General features: G+C 56.2%; 1 protein-coding gene across 6 annotated transcripts in view; it reads right to left on the bottom strand.

Moving 5' to 3' along the window:
• Window positions 1-4,405: 4,405 nt before the first annotated feature.
• Window positions 4,406-21,828, bottom strand: part of MAP2K3 (mitogen-activated protein kinase kinase 3) — a 39,061-nt gene continuing 21,638 nt past the window's right edge. For all 6 annotated transcript variants that reach the window (XM_030827295.1, XM_030827296.1, XM_030827293.1 and 3 more), the window contains 11 exons: window positions 21,158-21,224; window positions 20,675-20,723; window positions 18,952-19,065; window positions 18,627-18,746; window positions 17,327-17,443; window positions 16,362-16,413; window positions 15,038-15,165; window positions 14,463-14,540; window positions 7,376-7,515; window positions 6,109-6,154; window positions 4,406-5,499 (listed from right to left, as the gene is read on the bottom strand). In XM_030827295.1, the coding sequence (XP_030683155.1) occupies window positions 5,416-5,499; window positions 6,109-6,154; window positions 7,376-7,515; window positions 14,463-14,540; window positions 15,038-15,165; window positions 16,362-16,413; window positions 17,327-17,443; window positions 18,627-18,746; window positions 18,952-19,065; window positions 20,675-20,723; window positions 21,158-21,186 (957 nt within the window). In that variant the 5' untranslated portion in view covers window positions 21,187-21,224 and the 3' untranslated portion in view covers window positions 4,406-5,415. The remainder of the gene's footprint in view (window positions 5,500-6,108; window positions 6,155-7,375; window positions 7,516-14,462; window positions 14,541-15,037; window positions 15,166-16,361; window positions 16,414-17,326; window positions 17,444-18,626; window positions 18,747-18,951; window positions 19,066-20,674; window positions 20,724-21,157; window positions 21,225-21,828) is intronic.

Below are 21,828 nucleotides of genomic sequence, written 5' to 3'. Positions count from 1 at the left end.
AGTGAGCCAGGGTTTACACATGGGCCCCTCACGTCACAGGCCTGGGGAACTAGAACAGGGACAAGAAGATGGAGCCCAGATCCCTCCAGGAATCACGTCTGTATGGGAGTGAGCTCCCCATCAGGGCAGGTATGCAAGCAGAGGCCGGCAGGCCTTGGTGGGGGTGTAGTCGAGGGGATTGGTGCATCAGGGAGAGGTGTGGTCAGATGCGAAGCCCCTGTTGGAAGATGAGGTGACTGGTCCTGCCTGCCCACCACAGCCCCTGCCCACAGGGAAACCAGGATGAGAAAATGCTGGTGTTGGGGGCCTGTATTCATCTGTTTCATTGTTGCTATAACAAAATACCACAAACTGGATGATTTCTTCTTATTTTTTCTTTTTCTAAATCAAGACAGGGTCTCAATCTGTCACCCAGGCTGGAATGCAGTGGCAATCACCACTCATTGCAGCCTCGAACTCCTGGGCTCAAGCAATCCTCCCACTTCAGCTCCTGGAGTAGCTGGGACTACAGACATGCACCACCACACCTGGCTTTTTTGTACAGATGAGGTGTTGCTATGTTGCCCCAGCTGGTCTCGAGTTCCTGGCCTCAAGCGATCCTCCCACCTTGGCCTCCCAAAGTGCTGGGATTACAAGTGTGAGCCATGTGCCCAGCCCAGACTGGGTACTTTCTAAACAACAGAAATTTCTCAGGGTTCTGGAGGCTGGGAAATCAAGATCCAGGCCGGCATCTGACAAGGCCTCCCTGCTGTGTCCTCCCATGGCAGAAGGAAGGCCGAAAGGCAAGAGAGTGCTGGAGGGAGCAGGGGAGGACAAAACGCCGTTTTATTACAACCAACCCCCTTAGTAACTGACCCACTGGGAGATGGCTGGCAGCATTCATCCATTCAGGAGGGCGGGCCCCCAGGACCTAATCCTGCTGCGAGGCCCCACCTCCAAACACAGCAGCTTGGGGGACACATTCAATCCTTCTGGCCCCTGCCCATTCCCTGGGGGAAGAGGGACTTGACCACAGTTTCGGGGCTGCTGGAGCCTGAGCAGCCAGGTGGGCAGCACGGGCCTCCTTGGGCTCTGCCCTCAGAAGCAGAGCTCGGCCCCGAGGGAGGGCATGGGAGCGGGAGCGCAGCCGGGACGCTAACCCCCGGCATGGGTGCTGCCTGCTGTTTGACTTGGAGCTCTTGGCTTCCCTTCTCGAGGTGCAGAGTCCTCAGCCAGCACAACGCGCGTATCGGCTCAGTATCGGCTCGCTCCTGGAGAGCCTTCCCAGGGCAGACCCCCGGAATAAACAGAATGGCAGCACCGTCCCCAGACCACCTCCCGCACAGCCCTGCTGCCTGCTGCCTGCTGCCTGCTGCCTGCGCTGGGCCTTGCGGCAGCCTTCCTGCACCTGCCCTGTCTCCTGTGAGCAAGGCCGGCTCCTCCTGGTCTTGCGGGGGAGGTGGCCAGTGGGCAAGAATGAAAATAAATAAATGTGAAGAAAGTGCTGCAGGACAAGGGTGGTCAGGGAGGCATCTGAGCAGACTCCTGAGCGGGAGCACACCTGGGGAAGAGCGTTCCGGGCGGAGAACAAGACAGCTCGTGCAGAGGCCCTGAGCCGACAGGCTCGGGGTGAAGCGCAGGGAGCCAGGCGCAGGGTACAGGGGAGGCAGGGGCGGGCGCCTGGGGTGAGGCACTGTGGACCATGAGAAGTCCCCCACCGAAGACGGGAGCTGCAGCAGGGATCTGGAGGAGAGGCTTCCAGCCCTGGCTTCTAGAAGGGAATTCGCCAAATCCTCCCTCCGCAGCCTCCCTGCTCCTGAGCAGGCCTGTCTGCTGCATTTTTCTTTTTCTTTTTTTTTTTTCTGAGACGGAGTGTCACTCTGCCACCCAGGCTGGAGTGTAGCAGCTTGATTTCAGCTCACTGCAACCTCCGCCTCCCAGGTTCAAGCGATTCTCTTGCCTCAGCCTCCCAAATAGCTTGGATTACAGACGTGCGCCACCACACCCGTCTAATTTTTGTATTTTTTTTTAAGTAGAGACGCAGTTTCACCATCTTGGCCAGCCTGGTCTCGAACTCCCGACCTCAGGTGATCCACCTACCTCGGCCTCCCAAAGTGCTGGGATCACAGGCGTGAGCCAACACGCCCGGCCTGTCTGCTGCATTTTTAGTGCTGCCTGATGAGGAGGCTCTCACGGCTGTAATTGAACAAAGTCCACATGCCTCTGCCATCTCCCAGTTCAGAGACTCATTAATCCCGGGCCTGGAAGAGGCGCCTGCCTGAACCCTGCTGCCTGACAGGAAATGCGGGCGTCCGGCCTCGGGGGAGGGGGTGCCCGGCCGCTCCCCATCCCCATTCCCCCACCTCACGGACAGGGAACAGGGGAGAGGCGCCCTGCCGCTTGAGACCTCCACGGAGGTCACGGGTAGTATAAACTGTCAAGGGCCTGGGCTTTGTAAATGTTAGTGATCTGTACACTGGCTTCCCCACTCTGATGGCTGGACACGCTCTGTAAAAGCCAAAGGGTCCTATAAATGGCAAGGGAACTGCAAACGACTGGGGCTGCAGCCGTGGCGGAGGAGCCTGCTCTCTGTGAAGGGCTGAGGCATTCAGCCAGGCCTGCAGCGTCCAGCCAGGCCTTCGAGCCGCGAGGGGCGTGGTGAGCTGCGGGGCTCTGGGTAACCTCACGGGCGCGCATGGTAAGTCGCTAGGCGTTGGGTCTGCTGCTGTCTGCAGGCTGCAGAGTCCCCGGAAGCCCCGAGGGCCGGGCCGGGGGGTGCACACGGGCAGGACAGCCGCGGAGACCGAGAACTGGGCTGACGCGTGGCAAGCCCGCGGCCTCCAGCTGCGCCGAGGACTCACGAGGACGCGGACGGGCGCTCGGGGCCGGGCGGGGCTCCAGGGCAAGCGGTTGAAGCCGAGCTCTACCGCCCCCTGGCGGCTACAGGAGACGGAGCCTGGAGCCGCGCCCCGGCAAGGGATTCATTCCCTTCCTCCCCCCTTCCCTCCCTCCTGCTCATTCATTCTTTCATGTGTTCATTCAGCATAAGCCGAGCGCTCCCTCGGTGTCGGCAGCATTCTCAGCGCTGACGACACAACAGTGACAAGTCAGGTCTCGGCCTGGATAACCCAGGATAATAAACTAGATTGTCTAAGCCTAGTGGGCGGAGGCTATTTGAGCCAGAGTGATCCTGGAAGACCTCGCTGAGGAGGTGACATGGGAGACCGGGATGGGGTTGAGGGGAGCCAGCCACAGGAAGACGGGGGAGGGGGTGTTCTATGCAGAGGGGACAGCCAGTGCAAAGGCCCTGGGGTGAAAACAAGTCTTCATGATTGAAGGATGGAGGGAGGGAGACAACAGCTCCCAGGAACTGTTAGCCCCTGTGCCAGGGAAGGGTTAGTGGGCAGAGACCTGTCCCAGACTGGGGCTGGAGGACAGGAGGAGTGCAGAGACAGACAGACCCCATGGGGACCCTTCTCCTGGGGACACACCCTAAGCTTCCTCAGAGGACCACAGAGACCCCGCTCTCAGACCTTGAGCTGTAGTGGGCTGAGTCCTCTCATGCCTGACCTGACCTGAGCTGTCACACCCACCCTCCTGGCCTGGGGATGAATTCGACTCCTTCCCAGCTGGTAAGAGCCAGTCCTGGGACTTCAGGAGTACCCTGGGCACGGTGTGCCGAGCTCTTGGAGTCCCTGGGTCCTGACTGGTCCCCATGAGGGGGTGAACCTGAGACCGATGAACAGCCAAGGTGGACGCAAGTCCTTCAGGCCATCAGTTGAACTTCGAACCCAACGGCACCTGAAGCTGAGCACACCCGGCTTACGTGAGCAAATTCCCTGCTGCCCCAGCCATGCTGCCAGCGTCACAGGGCCAGACTGCAAGGGCGCCTTCATCAGGCTGCCCCCACTCCCCTCGGAGCCTTCTCCGGAGCCCACCACCTGTCCCCAAGTCTGTTTTTCTGTCTTATAAGCTGTGTGGCTTTGGGCAAGTGATGTCAGCTCTCTGGGTCTGTTTTCCCATCTGTAAACTGGAGGTCACGTAACCTCCATGAGGTCACCGTGTCCAGCCTAGGCACAGTGTGTGGGGTGCTCGCTGCTCTGTGCACCTGGCTGTCATCACTACTCCAGGACAGTGGGATGGGTGGCCACCACCAGCAGACTGGACCTGTGTGTTCGCTGCTCTGTACAGCGTCAGTACAGGGCCTGGTGCCTGAATGATCACAGGATGTTACCTCGTCACAGCCCTCTGGGGGCCTCTGTGTCCTCAGATGTAGAAGGGCCTGGTGGGTCAGCAGTCCTCCCTCCCCTGAGCACGACACCCTGCCCCTGGCCCAGAGACAAGGGTCCCTCGAGGGGCCACAACCTTCCCCAAGTAAGAGGGGGGCTCACAGGTGTCATACACAATCTCACACAACCTTTAGTCCTTTTTTTTTTTTTTTTTTTTTTTTAATTAAAACAGCAACCAGGTAACTGCCCCAACCCATCAGGGAAAGGACCCGGGATGGGCAGTCATTTTTTCAAAAAAATATATTTTCTTTTTTAAAAAACAACACCAAAGCAAACCCATAGCCCCTGTCAAGCCAGTCCTCAGGGACAGTGAGCTGGAAGGCTCCCCCTGCACTTCTCTGAGCAGAGACCTTGGGCCCCTCCCACTGGACCCCAGCCTGAGCAGAGGGCAAGGCTCTGCCTGCTGGTACCCTAGGGGGTGGGGGAGAAGCGATCAGCTCCAAACCATGCAAGAAAAATAAGCCAAACCCATAAAGCAAAAGAAAAAAATCAACAGAGGATAAATTAAAAAAAAAACAGAAAAGGTGAATGACACCGATAACGGTGGCGGGCAAGACTGGGTGACCCAGTGTGCCCCGCAGAGGCCCTGTTTGCCAGTGCCAGGGGAAGGCCTTGGGCGGCTCATGGCATCTCCCTCATGGGAGTCTTGGGGTATTCACACAACTCATCCCCTCTTGTGTACCCCGCACCAAAGCCAGGATAGAGGTGTGGCCACCCTGGGCCAAAGTGTGCAAAGTCCATTCAGTCGAGAGATTAAAAAAATATACAACTTGGATGGCATCCAGGCTGGGCAAAGCAGTGGCCCATCCACCCAGGCACCAGTGGCCCTGCTGTGCAGGGGCAGCAGCATCCACAGGGGGCGTCCAGGCCCCTCAGTCCAGGATCTCAGCAGCTGGAGACGGGTCCTTGGAGCAGCAGGGAGAGGCACTGGTGGGGCCGACAAGGGCCTGGCTGGGAGCCCCGACGGTCTGCTTCTTTGGCACTTGGGACAAATGGCTCGCCACAGAGCCAGGTGGGAGCAGCGCCCTCAGTTCCTCCCAGATGCCCTGGGCCAGGATGGCAGTAGCTTATGATGTGGGTGAGCACTGCCCCCGCAGATGGGGCTGTGGGGCTCTGGAGGGCCGGAGTGGGGTCCGAGGCTCAGCCCCTATGAGTCTTCTCCCAGGATCTCCTTCACGAAGGCAGCAATGTCCGTCTTCTTGGTTTTGTGCAAGGTGAAGAAGGGGTGCTCCTGGGGGTGACAGAAGGCACAGTCACCATGGAGGGGTAGCGGGAGGGGGAGGTGGCCACTCCTCCCCAACCAGCTCCAGCCCAAGTGTTCTCCTGACTGGCAAAATCCTACTCATCCTTCTAGGACCTCCACCCCCAGGAGGCCCTCCATGACTGTCACAGATGGCATCTGTGGCTCCTCCTCAGCTCTCTTGTGGTCACTCTTCAGCCACACTAACCTCCCTTTCCCCCCATACGTCAGGCCTCTGCCCATGCTGCACCTTCTTCTTGGGACAGCCTCTCCCTCAGGAGATAACCCTTATTCATCCTTCCAGGCTCAGTTCAAATGGTACCTCCTCCATGAAGGCTTCCCTGATGCCACCCTTGGCCCCTCTGCCCCATTCTGTCACACACCGCCTGTGTACCCTTCCCAGGGCCTGGCATGCAGGAAGGAGGGAGGAGGGAGCCAGGTATGCAGGAGCAAACAAATGACCAAGCACCTAAAGGAGAGAACGCGGGGCCAGCCAGAGGAGCCACCCATCTGCGTGCAGGATGCAGCCCTCTCCCCAGAGCCACACCCAGCCCCAGCCAGCCCTGAAGAGCAGGGCAGGCACCTCCCGCCCATACTCACCATCAGCTCCAGGTAGCTCATACGCTCTGCAGGGTTCTTCCTCAGGCTAGGAGAGAATAGTGCAGCTGTGGCCAGGCTGGCAGGGAGGAAGGAAGCCCGGCCCCCAAGGGCCAGCCAAGACACCCCAGGATTGCCCCAGGCCTGGCAGCAGGGGACACATGCACCCAGGGAAGAAGTGACAGGACTGTCCAGGGCTTCTTCCAGGGTGGAGGGGCATTCATAGGAGCAAACTAGAGACTTGCAGCAAGTTTCTCTGGCTCTTGGGATCCTGGTTTTCTTGTCTCCATAGTGACCTAAGAATTTCCATATCAATACCAAAATGGGACTGCAATGCTCTGCCTAACAATCACACACTTGGTATCCTTAATCAGGAGAGAAAACTCCTTATCATGGGTTCTGGGAGATGTTAGTCCACAATTAAAGGGGTCAGACTGCCCAGGGACTCTGCTGGACTCCTCTGTTGCTGATTATGGTCAACAATAAAAGTGTTGGGACCATGGGTGTGAGCCACCGCACCCGACCGCTTCTTCCTTACCCAGTTCTTGCTCTATTTAATTATGGTCAGAGAAGTTGCCCTCTTCCTTATCCCTTCTGTAACCTTAAACATGATTTTTTTTTTTTTTTTTTTTTGAGACAGTCTTGCTCTGTCGCCCATGCTGGAGTGCAGTGGCATGATCTCGGCGCAGGCTCACTGCAACCTCCGGCTCCCAGGTTCAAGCAACTCTCCTGCTTCAGCCTCCTGAGTAGCTGGGATTACAGGCATGCGCCACCACGCCCGGCTAATTTTCCTATTTTTAGTAGAGTCAGGGTTTCACCATGTTGGTCAGGCTGGTCTCGAACTCCTGACCTTGGGATCCGCCTGCCTCGGTCTCCCAAAGTGCTGGGATTACAGGCGTGAGCCACCATGCCTGGCCTCTCAAACATGCTTTTTATAAGGCTCCTATGGGGCATTCTTTAATTTGGTACAAAGTTCTAGATATCAATAAAAGCAAACTTGTTTTTTGTGTTCAAATTTTCCATATACTTTGTTCTCTTTTTCAGTCTATCTGATTTGTCCACTTCTGGAAGAACTGTATTAAAATCTCCCACCAAGACCATCGTTTTGTCAAATGCTCCTCATGCTCCAGCTGTTTCTCCCTTACATATTTGGATGCCAAGTCATCTGGGGGTTTATTTGCTAAAGGAATAAAGGAACAGGGCCCAGGAAGGTGCAGGGATCTGGCCACGGAGGGGCAGTGGCAGGCGCTCAGCAGCACCCAAGACTCACCACTGAGCAGTGAAGTCCACAAACTCGGGGGAGAAACGGTCGGCTGGGAGCTGGGGGGACGGCTCCTCCACCACCTGCTTCAGCTGCTGGAATGGGGTCCCCCAGGACTCGTAAGGGAACCGCAGGATGGCCATCTCAATCTGCAGCGGGGACAGGGGGGTCAGAGGCCCTGGCCCCAGATACACCCACAGTCTGCACCCAGGAGCGAGGGTTGGGGGCTCCCACCCATCCTGGTACCAGAGCCAGGCCTCAAAGCTGCACAGCTGATCTCCCTACCACATCCCAGCAGAACAAAGGCGAGAAAGCCGGGGATGCCAGCTCTTAGCTCCTCCGACACAGCCAGCAGGACCCAGCTCAGGAAGCAGATACAGCCCACGCCAGGACTGGTGGGGCCATCACTGGGTTTTCAGAAAACCTGAATTCTGAAGATTTTACAAAACAATGCAGGTTCCAGCTGCTCTGGAAAAATCTGAGGAGCTGGCAACCTTGGGCTGCAGCCTCATGAGCCAGGTGGGCAAGTCCCAGGTGGTCACAGCCAATCCCCTTCCCAATATCTGACCATCTCAGACTTCAGCATCTGCTGTCATTTATTTGGGCTGCTGTTTTCACAGAGGAGGCACATGGGAAATGCTACACACACACACACACACACACACACACACACACACATACACACACACACAGCTGTCTCCAAGGCCGTGGACAGAGTGTGAGACCATGAGGCTGCTTCGCCTCTGCACCCGTGAGCCTGCAGCCTCATCTTCTGCAGGGCCCCAGCAGTTTCCCTCCTAGACAGGTGGCCTGTGTGGCCACATGTGCCCTGCTGGATCCAGATTTCCTGTGGGTGACATCAGGCTGGTGGGTCTCTGTCCTCGCTCCAAGCTCCCAGCCCTGTGGTTGGGAGGAAGTCATCATGGAAGGGACGGACTAGCTAGCTTACAACCAACTCTGGGCCCCAATCATGATGACTGGATGGGAAAAACAAGTCATGACAGCCCTGGCCCCAGCCTGGAAGAACAGAGAATTCTGAGGCTCCAGCACAAGGGCCCTCGCTGCCAGCCGTCATCACCATGATGAACGGAAGAGACCTCAGCACAAACACCTGGCACTGGCAACTGGAGCCCGGACAAGACCCTAAGGAGTGTGCTGAGAATGTGCCTCCCATCAGTCTAGAGGCCCTTTCCAGCTCAGACAAACACACCCACAGAGGCAGGGCCCACTGCGTGCGTGTGCATGTGTGCACGCGTGTTCACAGGACAAAACCGTACCAATTTGGGGGGCTTTTCTCTTAGAATTTTCACTGACTGCAATATGTAGAGCAAGTACCCCATATGAGCTACAGGAGAAGGACCAGCGGCCATGAGAGTTATAATTAGAAAAGCAGAAGTGTACAAACCTTCAACCTCGTACTCCTTTATTTTTTCTAAAGAGCTCAAAAAATGAAAAACAACAAAAATAGCCTCCGGCACAAAGATGTGCCATATGGTGTTATCTGCCAGGAAATGTGAAGAAGCCTGAATGTCCAGCGCCAGGGGCCGGCCCCACCACGGGGGCGGAGACCCAGCCAGGACCGTAGTCGAACCCCTGTGACTCCCCAGCAACAACACTAACGGGCCAGCACCCAGTCAGTACTCGCTCCTGGCCAAGGGCCATCCCCGGCATGACCCCTGTCTGTTCTGGGTGATTCCCACTGGCACCCTGAGGCTTGTGCAGTGAGTGGGAAAAAGCCAACGCCAAGAGAGCTCTGGGGCCCTTGCAGGAATGGGGGGAGGCCGAGACCAGAGCCCCACCCAGGGGGACTCTCCCGACTCTGTTTCACCAGTCACTCCCCCAGGATGGCCGAGAATTTGAAATGGAAGGAAAACATCAGGAACAAGGGAAACATCCCACACCAGAGGACAGGGTGAGTGAATGGTGGCAGATGGTTATGGAGTCTTTGGAAGGGATACATACAGGAGTCTATTATAATTTAGAGAAATTGGCCAGGTGCGGTAGCTCACACCTATAATCCAAGCACTTTGGGAGGCCAAGGCGGGCAGATCACTTGAGGTCGGGGGTTCGAGACCAGCCTGACCAAAATGGAAAAACCCCATCTCTACTAAAAATACAAAATTAGCTGGATGTGGTGGTGCACACCTGTAATCCCAGCTACTTGGGAGGCTGAGTGAGGCAGGAGAATCACTTGAACCTGGGAGGCAGAGGTTGTGGTGAGCCGAGATTGCACCACTGCACTCCAGCCTGGGCAACAAGAGCAAAACTACGTCTAAAAAAAAATAAAAAATAAAAAAAAAGAGAGAGAGAGAGAGAGAAAAAAATATGAACAATGTGTAATGCTACGAAATTTTTTAAAAGTTTTTTAAAAAGAAGCATTACAAGGCCAGGCGCAGTGGCTCACACCTGTAATCCCAGCACTTTGGAAGGCCAAGGTGGGTGGATCACAAGTTTGAGACCTGCCTGGCCAACATGGTGAAACCCCATCTCTACAAAAAATACAAAAATTAGCCGGGCATGGTGGTGCACGCCTGTAGTCCCAGCTACTCGGGAGCCTGAGGCAGGAGAATCACTTGAATCTGGGAGGCAGAGGTTGCAGTAAGCTGAGATCGCACCACTGCACTCCAGCCTGGGTGACAGAGCGAGTATCTGTTTCAACAACAAAAAAGAGAAGCATTACATATTGTTCATATTTCTCTAAATTATAATAAAATGTATTTATTATATATAATAAAAATATTATATATATAATATAATGCACATGTTGGCACTGAAACGGGGCAAGAGGTGTCTCTAGGTAGAATAACTACAGTCATTTTCTCCTTACTTTGCCTCTGTATTTTTATGTTAGGTTTCCACTACTTTTGTAACTTGTGAGAGAAAAACCTAACCTGTGCCTAAAGTGGCCACCTCCACCTCCCACTGTGTGCACCTGCCAATCCTCCATCAAGCTGGGAGCATTCCCTGCCCTTGAACCTGGGCTGGCCTGTGACTCGCCGACCAACACAATGAGGCAGAAATGATGCTGTGCCAGTTCCAGGCCTAGCACTTCAGAGAACTTCCTTTTAGATGCCAGCCATCATGAAAGAACTCCAACTCTGCTGACACTGCCATGCTCTAAAGCCCAGAGAGCAGGCCAATGTGAGTAAGTCACATGGAGAGGCCAGGCAGAGGAGGCCCATGTTTGTGAGGCTGTCTTGGGCCTTCCAGACCAGCCCAGCCCAGCCATGACCCCAGCCAGTCCCAGGTACAGCAGAAGAGCCATCCAGCTGAGCCCAGCCACAATGGTGGAAACATGAGAAATAAGAAACTGCTGTTGGTTTGGGTCACTAGGTTCTCGGGTGGTTTGCTATGCAATATTTGATAACTGAAATATGCACTTAGCACACACTTGTCCAAGTTCCACCAGCCACATCAGAAGGCCACTAGCCATGGTGGGCCCAACAATGATGATGGATGGACAGATAGAAGGGAGACAGGGAGGTGGGGAAGGGACATAAGGGTGTGTGTATGTGTGAGGTAGTCACGAGCGGGGTCTCTAATATCCAACCAGTTCTGTGCAGTCTAAATATAGCAAGAACTTGTCCTTTGCATCAAACTTAGGACTTGGAAAACTGTTATTGCAGATACAGCATCTGCCTTCAGGCTGAATATTCCTCTCCACCTCAAAAAAAAAAAAAAGTTTAATTGAAAAATTACATGTCACCAATTAAAGAAAACTGAAGGTATGGCCCAGTCCCACCTCTCTGACAAAATTATTTCGACTTTGAGTCTTTCCCAGTCTACAGATACACTGTTTATAAAGTTACAGCCACAAGCCAGGCACAGTGGCTCAAGGCTGGGCGTGGTGGCTCACCTGAGGTCAGGAGTTCGAGACCAGCCTGGCCAACATGGCAAAACGCTGTCTCTACTAAAAATACAAAAATTAGCTAGGCGTGGTGGCAGATGCCTGTAATCCCAGCTACTCGAGAGGCTGAGGCAAGAGAATTGCTTGAACCTGGGAGGCGGAGGTTGCAGTGAGCTGAGATTGTGCCATTGCACTCTAGCCTGGTCAACAGAGTGAGACTCCCTCAAAAAAAAAAAAAAAAAAAAAAAAAGGCCAGGCACGGTGGCTCATGCCTGTAATCCTAGCACTTTGGGAGGCAGAGGCAGGCAGATCACCTGAGGTCAGGAATTTGAGACCAGCCTGGCCAACATGGTGAAACCCCATCTCTTCTAAAAATATAAAAATTTGCCAGGTGTGGTGGCTCACGCCTATAATCCTAGCTACTGGGGAGGCTGAGGCAGAATTGCCTGAACGTGAGAGGCAGAGGTTGCAGTGAGCTGAGATTGTGCCATTGCACTTCAGCTTGGGCGACAGAGTGCAACTCTGTCTCAAAAAAAAAAAAAAAAAAGATAGCCAGGCATGGTGGCATGAGCCTGTAATCTCAGTTACTCAGGAGGCTGAGACTGGAGAATCACTTGAACCTAGGAGGCAGAGGTTGCAGTGAGCCGAGATCGTCCCACTGCACTCCAGCTTGGGCGACAGAGTGAGACTCCATCTCAAAAAAATAAAAATTAAAAATAAAGTTACAACCACACTGATGATGATAACAACGGTAGCAGCAACACCAGTAAAACCCACAACACCCGCGTCAACTCTCTACCCACCAGACACTTCTCTTCCCTTGCTCCCAACCCTCCCTCCCTCTCCTCTGACCCGGCCACCCAGGCACACAGCAGGCACATTCCCACCTCAGGGCCTTTGTACTTGCACCCCCTGGTCTACCCTGCCCTCAGGTCAGCAGGGTGCCCTCCTTGCAGAGGCCTCCACATCTGCAACAGTGGCCTTCCACCTGTCCCCAGAGCCACCCCCACCTGCTCCACTCTTCTCCATCCCTGTGGCATAAAAAGAAATTTATTTGGTCTTTGTTCCTGGCATGGAGCTCCTAAAACCCTTGGAATTTCCTGAGTGACAGGAGTGGCTTTGTTATCCACAAGGAGCCTGAGTTTATGCTAATGAGGTGACTCAGGGTAAGGCCCCTAGACAGCCTCAGGATGGGGCTGCTCCCCAGAAAACCCAGCTGATTATAGAGGGTGGGAACTCAGCATCACCCGCCAACTGATGCTGAGAGGAGGGGGGCCTGGAGACTGTGCTCTATAAAAACTTTCAGTGGGTGCGGTAGCTTGTGCCTATAATCCCAGCACTTTGGGAGGCCAAGGTAGGCAGATTGCTTGAGCCCAGGATTTCAAGACCAGCCTGGGTAACATAGTGAGACCCTTTCTCTACAAAACATTAAAAAAGTAGCTGGGCGTGGGGGCACACACCTGTAGTTCCAGCTACTCAGGAGACTGAGGTGGGGGGATGGCTTGAGCCTGGGAGTTCAAGGCTGCAGTGAGCTGCGATCATACCACTGCACTCCAGCCTGAGCAACAGAGTGAGACCCTCTCTCACAGAAAACCTCTCCATGTGAGGCTGGGTGTGGTGGCTCATGCCTGTAATCCCAGCACTTTGGGAGGCTGAGGCAGGCAGATCACTTGAGGTCAGGAGTTCAAGACCAGCCTGACCAACATGGCAAAACCCCATCTCCACTAAAAATACAAAAATCAGCTGGGCATGGTGGTGCCTGTAATCCCAGCTACTCGGGAGGCTAAGGCACAAGAATCGCTTGAACCCAGGAGGCAGAGGTTACGGTGAGCTGAGATTATGCTACTGCACTCCAGCCTGGGCGACAGAGTGAGACTCTGCGTCAAAAACAACAAAATTCCATGAGCTTGAGAAGCCTGTAGATTGGCAAGCACAGGGAGGTACCAGGAGGGCACCAGGCCCCGAGAGGGCACGGCAGCTCTGCACCCCACACTCACACCCCTCCCCCCGTGACATCTGGCTGGTCCTGAGTTATATCCTTTCTGATAAACCAGTAAACACAAATAAAGTGTTGTCCTGAGTTTTGTGAGCCATTCTAGGAAATTATCAAACTTTAGCAGAGGGTCGTGGGGACCCCCAATTTGTAGCTGGTCAGTCCAGTAGTATGGGAGACCTGCTACTTCCAACTGGTGTGTGACGTTGGGGGCAGTCTGGTGGGACAGAGCCCTTAACCTGTGGGGTCTGTGCGAACTCCAGGTAGCATCAGAACCAAACAGAACTGCAGGGCACTGGGTGGGTGTCTGGAGAATCCGAGAATGGGTTGTGGTGTTGGAAAACACCCCGCCAACGCTTCTCACCATATCTTACTGATTTCATCTGATGGCCTCATCCCCAACACCAAACAGTCAAAGGGACTAGGGACAAGCAGGAATGTCCTGGGCCAGGCTTCTCTGGGCAGGGAAGGAGCTGACACCCAGGACACTCCATTGGTCCCAAGCCACTCAGCTGGCCAAGGCCACCAGCCTGAACCCTACCCAACGCTGATGGCATTGTCCTTCCACATGTCTCCTGCACAGCTTCCTAGCCCTGGCTGGGGGACACATCCTGGTGGTCTTCCCATCCCTCCAATCCACTGTCCACAGGGGAGCCAGAGCAGGCTCACCCACACCTTGACCTGAGCGCCAACACGGAAGGCATGGGGTTCTGCCAGGCAACTCCAGAAGCAACTGCTCCGGGCCCATCCCTACACCTGGACTGCTGCCACATCTGCCCTCACCCTACCCAAGCCAGGGATGCCTTTGGCCTCCGCAGGCCCAAGATTGAGAGCCCACCCATCCCTCCTACCACCCCATAGCAATGTACCAGGACGCCACTGGCAACAAACCTTCTGCTATGAAATATTTTTGAAAAGATCTTTACCATCTTGCTTTTGCATGATTTACATACCAGGAACTCACGTAATTTGGGATTGGCTGTGATTTCTCAACAAGCACCAAGAACTCCAGAGAAAGCCCTGTGGCCACCATATCACAAAGCACCCAGGACTTCACGATCAGTGACCCTGACCCTAGGATGTTCCCTTAAATAGATGGTAATTTCTGATGGCACATTTTCTTCTCAGATTTTGAAGCCAATACTTCTTTCCAGAACCAAAACCATTTGATGAGTCCCCCAAAAGCTCAAGGCCCCAGGCATGGCTCTACCCACCCCACCTGACCACCAGGGGCAGGCCCTGGCCCCACACAGTACCATGGTGATGCCCAGGCTCCAGACGTCAGACTTGACATTGTAGCCCTTCTGGTTCAGCTCCGGGTTGATCCTCTCAGGCTGCAGGAGGGAACAGTGAGGCGTCAACACCCGCCCCAGGTAAGCTCCCATGGCTAGGCCTTGCCTCCCAATCCCCAAACTGAGTGCTCAGCTTAGCCCACCTGCCCCTGTGACGGGGGAGGAAACTGGGGCTAGGAGGGCCTGGGTCATGCTTAGAAGGCCCAACCCTTGCCTCGGGCTGACCCTACCTGGGAGCAGGCCCCTAAGGCCCTCCTGACAATGAGGGTGGGGCGCGACCTGCACAGCCCAGCGGTGTCCCCCGCGGAGGTTGTCCATGAGCTTACCACCCAACTGGGGTGCTGTGGGGGTCAGTTAACTACGGGGTACAGAAGGGCTGCCCCTGGGCAGCAAGACACAGGTGGCCCCACTATGGTAGGAAATGCAGTGTGGGGAGGCTCTGCCCCTACGGACAGAGGGCATGGCCGGGGTGGCCAGCCTGGGCAGATCTCTCCCCGCCCCATCCTCTCCTGAGCCTGGGGGGCTTGGGGACCACTCACGGCCATGTAGGGCTTGCAGCCGGCATCCATCGTCTTGGCCACAGAGTCCACCAAGTAGCCACTGATGCCAAAGTCACACATCTTCACATGGCCCTCCTTGTTGATAAGGACATTGGAGGGCTTCACATCTGCCAGAGAGGGACATGCCTCAGCCACATCTGTGGAGCATGACTGGAGGCAGGTGCCATGCTCTGCATGGCTGTGCCCCCCTCCCTCACCCAAGACCCCTCCTGTGCCCCCTACCATGCCCCAGTGGGCAGGTTCCACCAGGGTCCCAAGGGTCGGACCAGGGAACTGAGGCTACAAGAGGTTCCGGGCCAGCTGAGAGTCATACTTGGTCCTCAGGGAACAGCCAGGACGTGCCCAGCCTGGCCTGGCCACTGCAAGGAAGGCAGGACTCTAGGTGCTTTGCTGGGGGTGCCACGCCTGCATCTGCCCTCCAGACATGAGGTCCAGTGAGAGCCTGGCTTGTGTGGGTGCTCCCAGAGGGCAGCAGGATCAATTAAAGCCTGGGAGGCAGGATCTGCGTGTTTGGACATGGAGTCCCCACAGACCAGCACGGGAGACCAGCCCAGCAGGGATTCTCCACGCAAATGCGCACAGGACACTCGCATCCCCCTGCCCTCCATGGGGATGTGTGTAAAGACGGAAATGCACATAAAAAGGACCAGAAGGTTCCGTGCCAACCACCAACCACAGTGACCTGGGGGCGGGGGCTGGGATGGGCACCCAATGGTCAATGGGAACTAAGCCTAATTCATTTTTTGAAAAGCAGTAAATCTGGAAAAATAGACTTGTGCTTAGCAGCAAAAAGGAGCAAACCGAGACCACACCAGACCCAGGTGGGTCCAGAAACATCAAGCGAGGCTGATGTTCCAGAAAGGGCGAGACCAACCCACCGTGGGGAAACCAGACTTGTGGGTGCCTTAGGCACATGGGGGATGGCAGGGAAGGAGCCCAAGAGAATATTCTGGGCGGGGGTGAGAGAATCGTCCCGCATCTTGGAGGGAGGTGGTTGCATGGGTGTGAACGTGATTACACGCACTCTATGCTGGAGTTTCACGATTTGTAAACTATACATCAGAACAGAACCCAGTCCACCTTTCTCAGGACAGAGGTCAAGCCAGTCCTTGCTTCAAGCACCAGCAAACCTGAGGGGAGGCAGCTGCAGGGCTGCAGGTGGAAAGTGGCTGGGACCCCATCGGGCACATCACAACCTATCACCTCTCGGAGCCTCAGTTGCTCATAGGGGGACGTCCACCCGTCTTGGCCTGGGATCCCTCCCACTGGCCACACCATGCCTGGGTGGCTGCCAGGCACTGACCTCTGTGGATCACCGAGAGCTTGCTGTGCAGATGCTCCAGGGCCCGCACGATCTGGCGGTGGGGTGGGGAGGAGGGAAGAGACAGGACTCTGTTATCCCCGGTCACGTCAACAACGACAGAGCAGTAAGACCCCATCCATGTCCACCTGTCTCCCGCTCCCGCTGCATAGGCTAGGCACCCTCTCACCCCAGCCTCCTGCCCTGTCCTGGCATTTGCCCCAGCATCCTAACAATCCTGGGGCAGACACACTCGGCCTCCTGCCTCCTCTCACCCTCTCGGGCTCACCTCCCAGGGAGCCATCATCACTGCCTGCCAGGCTCTTCTTGGGTAAAACCCAGCTCTTGGCAGCCTCCCTATCCCATCTCCCCTCCCATGGCAGAGCCAGTATTCTAGCAGCTTGGAGCCATTTCCCTTGGGAAGGCTGGGTGGGGATCCCGAGGCAGGGGTTTATTGTAAATGTTTCCAGATGCAGTGCGGATTGAACCAGTGTCACTGGTTCTATTTTCCTTTTTCCTTTGGCTACTGGGATGCTCAAGCCCAGTGTTGCTGCCCTCCCTCAAGGACTTTTTAGACTCAAAAAGCACACATTTTGGATGCTAACCTTTCCCCCAACTTAGCTTGTACCTCTGTGAGCTGCCCCGGGGCATTTTTAGTATGACGCTGTTGTAAATACTAAATTCCTTTTTTGAAAAATGGTCTGGAACTCAAGAGTTGGAATCGATGGCTCAGACACCTGGATCTGCCAAATCTGTGGGGCTCCAGGAGCCCCAGGAGCTGAGGTCTCCTAAGCACAAAGGCTCTGGTCTGGGGTGAAGGGCCTATGCAGGGCAGCTGCCCAGGTTCAGGGGGCACATTGATGCCCAGCTCTGCCCAAGACACCATCATCAGGCAGGCTCTGTGCCTGCTGGCAGGGCTGTGCCTCTGCCTATGCACCTGAGACCCCCAGCCCACCCAGGCCACTCACAGACACAGCAATCTCCCCAAGGATGTCCTCTGGAATTGTCATGTTTTTATCCAGCACTTTCCGGTAGAACTTGTCCAGGGATGTGTCCATGAGCTCCATGCAGATCCACACGTCTCCCTGTGGGTGACACACAGTGCTCAGCCAGGCTGCCAGGCTGCCCGAGTCTGCACCACCTGCACTGCCTGCCCCAGCACCAGCACCAGCCCCCTCCTCGACGTGTGCCCACCCACTCAGCCACAGTTCACCGGGCTCCCACCCACCCCCCGACTTGCCCGCTTCCCCCCCACCCTCCAGCTCTGCCGGTGCTGCCAGGTTCGGGCGCCAGCCTCCTCCATCTGATCCCTAATTCCAGGTGTGTCCAGGGAGGAGGATTAGCACACAGACTCGCCGGGTCCCTCCACCAGAGCTTCAGGATGCACCTGCACCAGCTCCATGGCAACAGCCGGCCCTGCTGACCGACAGACACCCTCGTGCCAGCTGACCCTGGCAGATGGCTCCCTGCCTGCAAGGACCTGCTCCCTCTTCCCCAGTGAACTCCTGAGGACCCTCCTGACAGCAAGATTAGGAGATGCGCAAGGGGCACCCGCAGGCTGCAGTGTCCCCATCGGCTAGGAGCTGGCACAGAGGATGCTGAGCTCTTCATGAGTGAAGAGTGAGGACAGGTGAGACAGCCCTGACCTTGCCCGACTGCTGGACTCAGATGCCCTGACCTTGCCACAGCTCCTTGAGGGGCAAGTGACCAGTATGAGCCCAGAATCGCCCAGGCTCCCGGCCTCCCTTCTCACCCACACCCACCCGGCTTGGCGGAAGGCAGCTCCGCCCTTCCAGCCTCAGTCACTCTCTCAGCACACACCCCATCCTGCCCACAAACCTAGAACCCAGAATCCAGATCTCATATCTCCATGGCCGCTGCCTGCTCGGGCACCCCATGCCCCATATGCCATGCCCACGCCCTGTATGCCATGGGGATGCGAATGGTCACACAGACAGAACTGAGTGCAGCCGAATGCCAGGCCCCAGGCCATGTCATTTAACTTCCATGTCAACTTTAGGAGGCACCCACAACCACCGGCCTCATTTGACTGACAAGGAAACTGAGGCACTGAGCAGGACGGTAACAGCCAGGAGGCGGGGGAGCCTGGTGGTCTGGCAGGGCCGGTGCCCCTGGGAGCTGTGCTGGCCCCAGGTGGCTCCCAGTGTCCCCAGCACCTGGCATACTGGAGGGACTGAGTGACAGTGGGTTGCAGGCGACTGATGGGTGGGAGGTGGAGCTCCCCAGCTGCACCACACGAGGACGCACCTCTCTGAATAGTGCCCCGTAGAAGGTGACAGTGTAGAAGCAGTCGACCGTGCGCATGTTGATGTCCAGGTCCATGAGCAGCCGCTTCTGCTCCTGTGAGTTCACGGTGGCCCGGATCCGCTGCAGGGAAGGACTGCCGTTCAGAGGTTGCCGTGGCAGAGGCCAACACCCACGCTCATGACCACACTCAGGGGGCCACTGCCCAGTGTGCCCCAAAAAGCCTAGCCTCGATACTGATCACTGAGAGGGATAGGCAGGGCCCCATGGCAGAGCTCAGCCCGCCTCCTCCAGGGAGCCCTCCCAGCTGCCTCCAGGCCCTGCTCACCTTCACGGCCATGATGGTGCCGCTCTGGGCGTGCCGCACCTTCTCTACCACCCCATAGGCTCCGCGGCCCAGTTCCGAGATGGTCACCAAGTCATCAGCCTCCACCTCAAAGTTCTTGAAGGATGGAAAAGAGAGTCAGTGGCCACCAAGCTGGAAGCCAGTCCTCACCCCACGCCCAGTGGAGATACCTGGGCAGCATGAAGAGGACCAGCTGATTAGATCTGGGCTCAAACCTCATATCCACCGCTCCCTGCTGTGTGACCCTCAGCAAGTCATTTAAACTCTCTGAGCCTCACGTTGCCCTCTATAAAACAGGCACAGTGCCAACACCCCAAGGCTGCTGTGGAGTGTGACTGAGACGAAATGCCCTGCCAGCAGGCACAGCTCTGAGAAAGAGGTGCCCCCTCCCTCTTTTCCTGACCCCACTCAGCTGGCTGGAATGAGTCACTCATTCAGAAACTGTTTACCAAGCATCCACAATGTGTTTTAGGCACTGGAGACACAGTAACAACAAAACAAAAGTATTGCCTTCACAGATGTTTCCCTCTCTTGGGAGGGACACAAAAAGGAATAAGCAAGTAGATGAACAGGACAGCAGATGGTGTCAGCGAGTGCGACAGCCTGGAGGGAGTGTCATCAAGGACAGGCCTAGGGAACGGGGTTTATTTTTTTTAGACAGAGTGTACTCTCATCACCCAGGCTGGAATGCAATGGGGTAATCTTGGCTCACTGCAACCTCCACCTCCCGGATTCAAGCGATTCTCCTGCATCAGCCTCCTGAATAGCTGGGATTATAGGCGCCTGCCACCACACCAGGCTAATTTTTGTATTTTAGTAGAGACAGGGTTTCACCACATTAGCTAGGCTGGTCTTGAACTCCTGACCTCAGATGATCTACCCACCTCAGCCTCCCAAAGTGCTGGGCTTACAGGCGTGAGCCACCGCGCCCAGCTCTTTTTTTTTTTTTTTTTTAAAACAGGATCTCACTCTGTCACCCAGGCTGGAGGGCAGTGGCATGATCATGGCTCACTGCAACGTCCACCTCCTGGGCCCAAGCAATCCTCCCACCTCATACTCTCAAGTAGCTGGGACCACAGGCACGTACCACCACGCTGATTTTTTGTATTTGTGTACAGACAGGGTTTCGCCATGTTGCCCAGGCCTGGTCCCGAGCTCCTAGGCTCAAGTGATCCTCCTGCCTCGGCCGCCCAAACTGTTGGGATTACAGGTGTGAGCCACTGCACCTGGCCTGGAAGTAGGGTTTCTGTTGGGAGGAACTGGGTATAGCACGGTCCCTGAGCCAGGATTCTGAATGGCTGGTGCCCTTCCGAGGCTTCTGGAAGCATAAAATGCAGGTTTCCCAGGTGCTGGCCTGAGGGAATGATCCAGCGGGTCCAGGGCAGCCTAGGAGCCTGCATGTTCAATACTATCCCCTAGGGCTAGGATGTGGTACAGGGCCTTGCTGTCAGCTCAGAAACCTTCCTACCAGCTCTGGGCTCGCCAAGCTCCAGTCAGGCAGCCGATGGTCCTCATTCCCACCAGGAGGGTCAAAGAGTGGGTGGCCCAGGGCCACACAGCCAGCAGCACAGGACAAGGCTCTTCTCCAGAGCCTGACCCTCTCTGACCCCTCAGTCACCTTCCCCCAGAGTGGCCCTGCAGGGTCAGCTCTACCCGCTCGTCAGGTGAAGTGAGAGGCCCTGCAGGGGTGGCGGCTGGCACCTACTCTGTCTCCAATGGTGATGAAGGTCCGGGAGTCCAGGTTCCGGGGGGGTCTGTGGAGAAAGAAGACTCCGTGAGCTGCAGAGAGAACCACACCCTTCCCCAAGTGCAGCAGTAGATGGGCCAGTGTGGGGCCTGGTGTGGGGACAAGATGCCTCCTGCCCCGGAGGTGCCTCCTGCCCCAGAGGTGCCTCCTGTCCCGGAGGTGCCTCCTCGGGCCACCTCCTCTCACTGGCTGCTGAGCATCTACACTGAGCTGGGCATGGCCTCATCGAGCCTCCAAGACAGGGTGAGAAGCGAGCAGAGCACAGCAAATGGTGCTGCATGAACCCGCAGCAGCTGTTGCCTAGCTGTACGTACAGCAGGGGCTGCCCAGGACAGGACCAGGCAAAGCAGGGCTGGCCCCACCTGCCTCTCACTCCTTCCACTGAGTCCTGTTCGGGAAGCCTCTCCAGGGTGAGCCAGGGAGAAACTGAGGCGGACTCACGTGGGGTTGGGTGCGGGTGGCTTGGACATGCAGGATATCCGTAGATCCTTCTTCCTCTTGGATTTTCCTAGAATGGAGAGAAGGTAAGGCGTCTGGCCTATCCCTTGGTCATCAATGTCCCCTGCACTCCCGAGTCATCAGGCCCTGGCCCACAAGGTTGCCAGCCTCTGCCATCACCCATGCCGGGAGCCCCCTCTCTCCAAGCCAGGCCGTTAGGCTTTCAAAGGGGGAAGGAGGCCCGCCAGCCCTGCAGGGGAGCAGAGCAGGACAGACCCAGGCCTGGAGGCTGGACTCCAGGGCCTTATCTCAGCCCTGCTCACTGGGCACATCTTGAGTACCTCCTTGGGCCTCAGTTTCCCCATCTGTGAGGTGTCCTCACTGCCCTGCCTGACTAGCTAACGGGATGTGGGGTGAGAAGGGGCCCAGCGGGGGTCCAGCCAGCACCTGCAGCAGCCACTGTGCAGGGGCTTCATGGCTGCAGGTAGCAGGATGGGGCTCATACTACATCCAAGATGAGGAAGGCCAGGCCCCCAGAGAGGGCAACAGGCAGTGGGGCAGGTGGGGACTCCAGCCCGGGCTGCCCTCCAGGCTAGCTCTGCTGGGCCCTGCTCACCCTGGAGGCCGACACCTGATGCCCGTTTCTCTCCCTCCCCTGAAAAGCGCTGGCTCTC

The sequence above is a fragment of the Nomascus leucogenys genome, chromosome 14 (assembly GCF_006542625.1).
Source record: "Nomascus leucogenys isolate Asia chromosome 14, Asia_NLE_v1, whole genome shotgun sequence".
Taxonomy (NCBI): domain Eukaryota; kingdom Metazoa; phylum Chordata; class Mammalia; order Primates; family Hylobatidae; genus Nomascus; species Nomascus leucogenys.
This window is presented reverse-complemented; position numbering and strand designations above follow the sequence as displayed.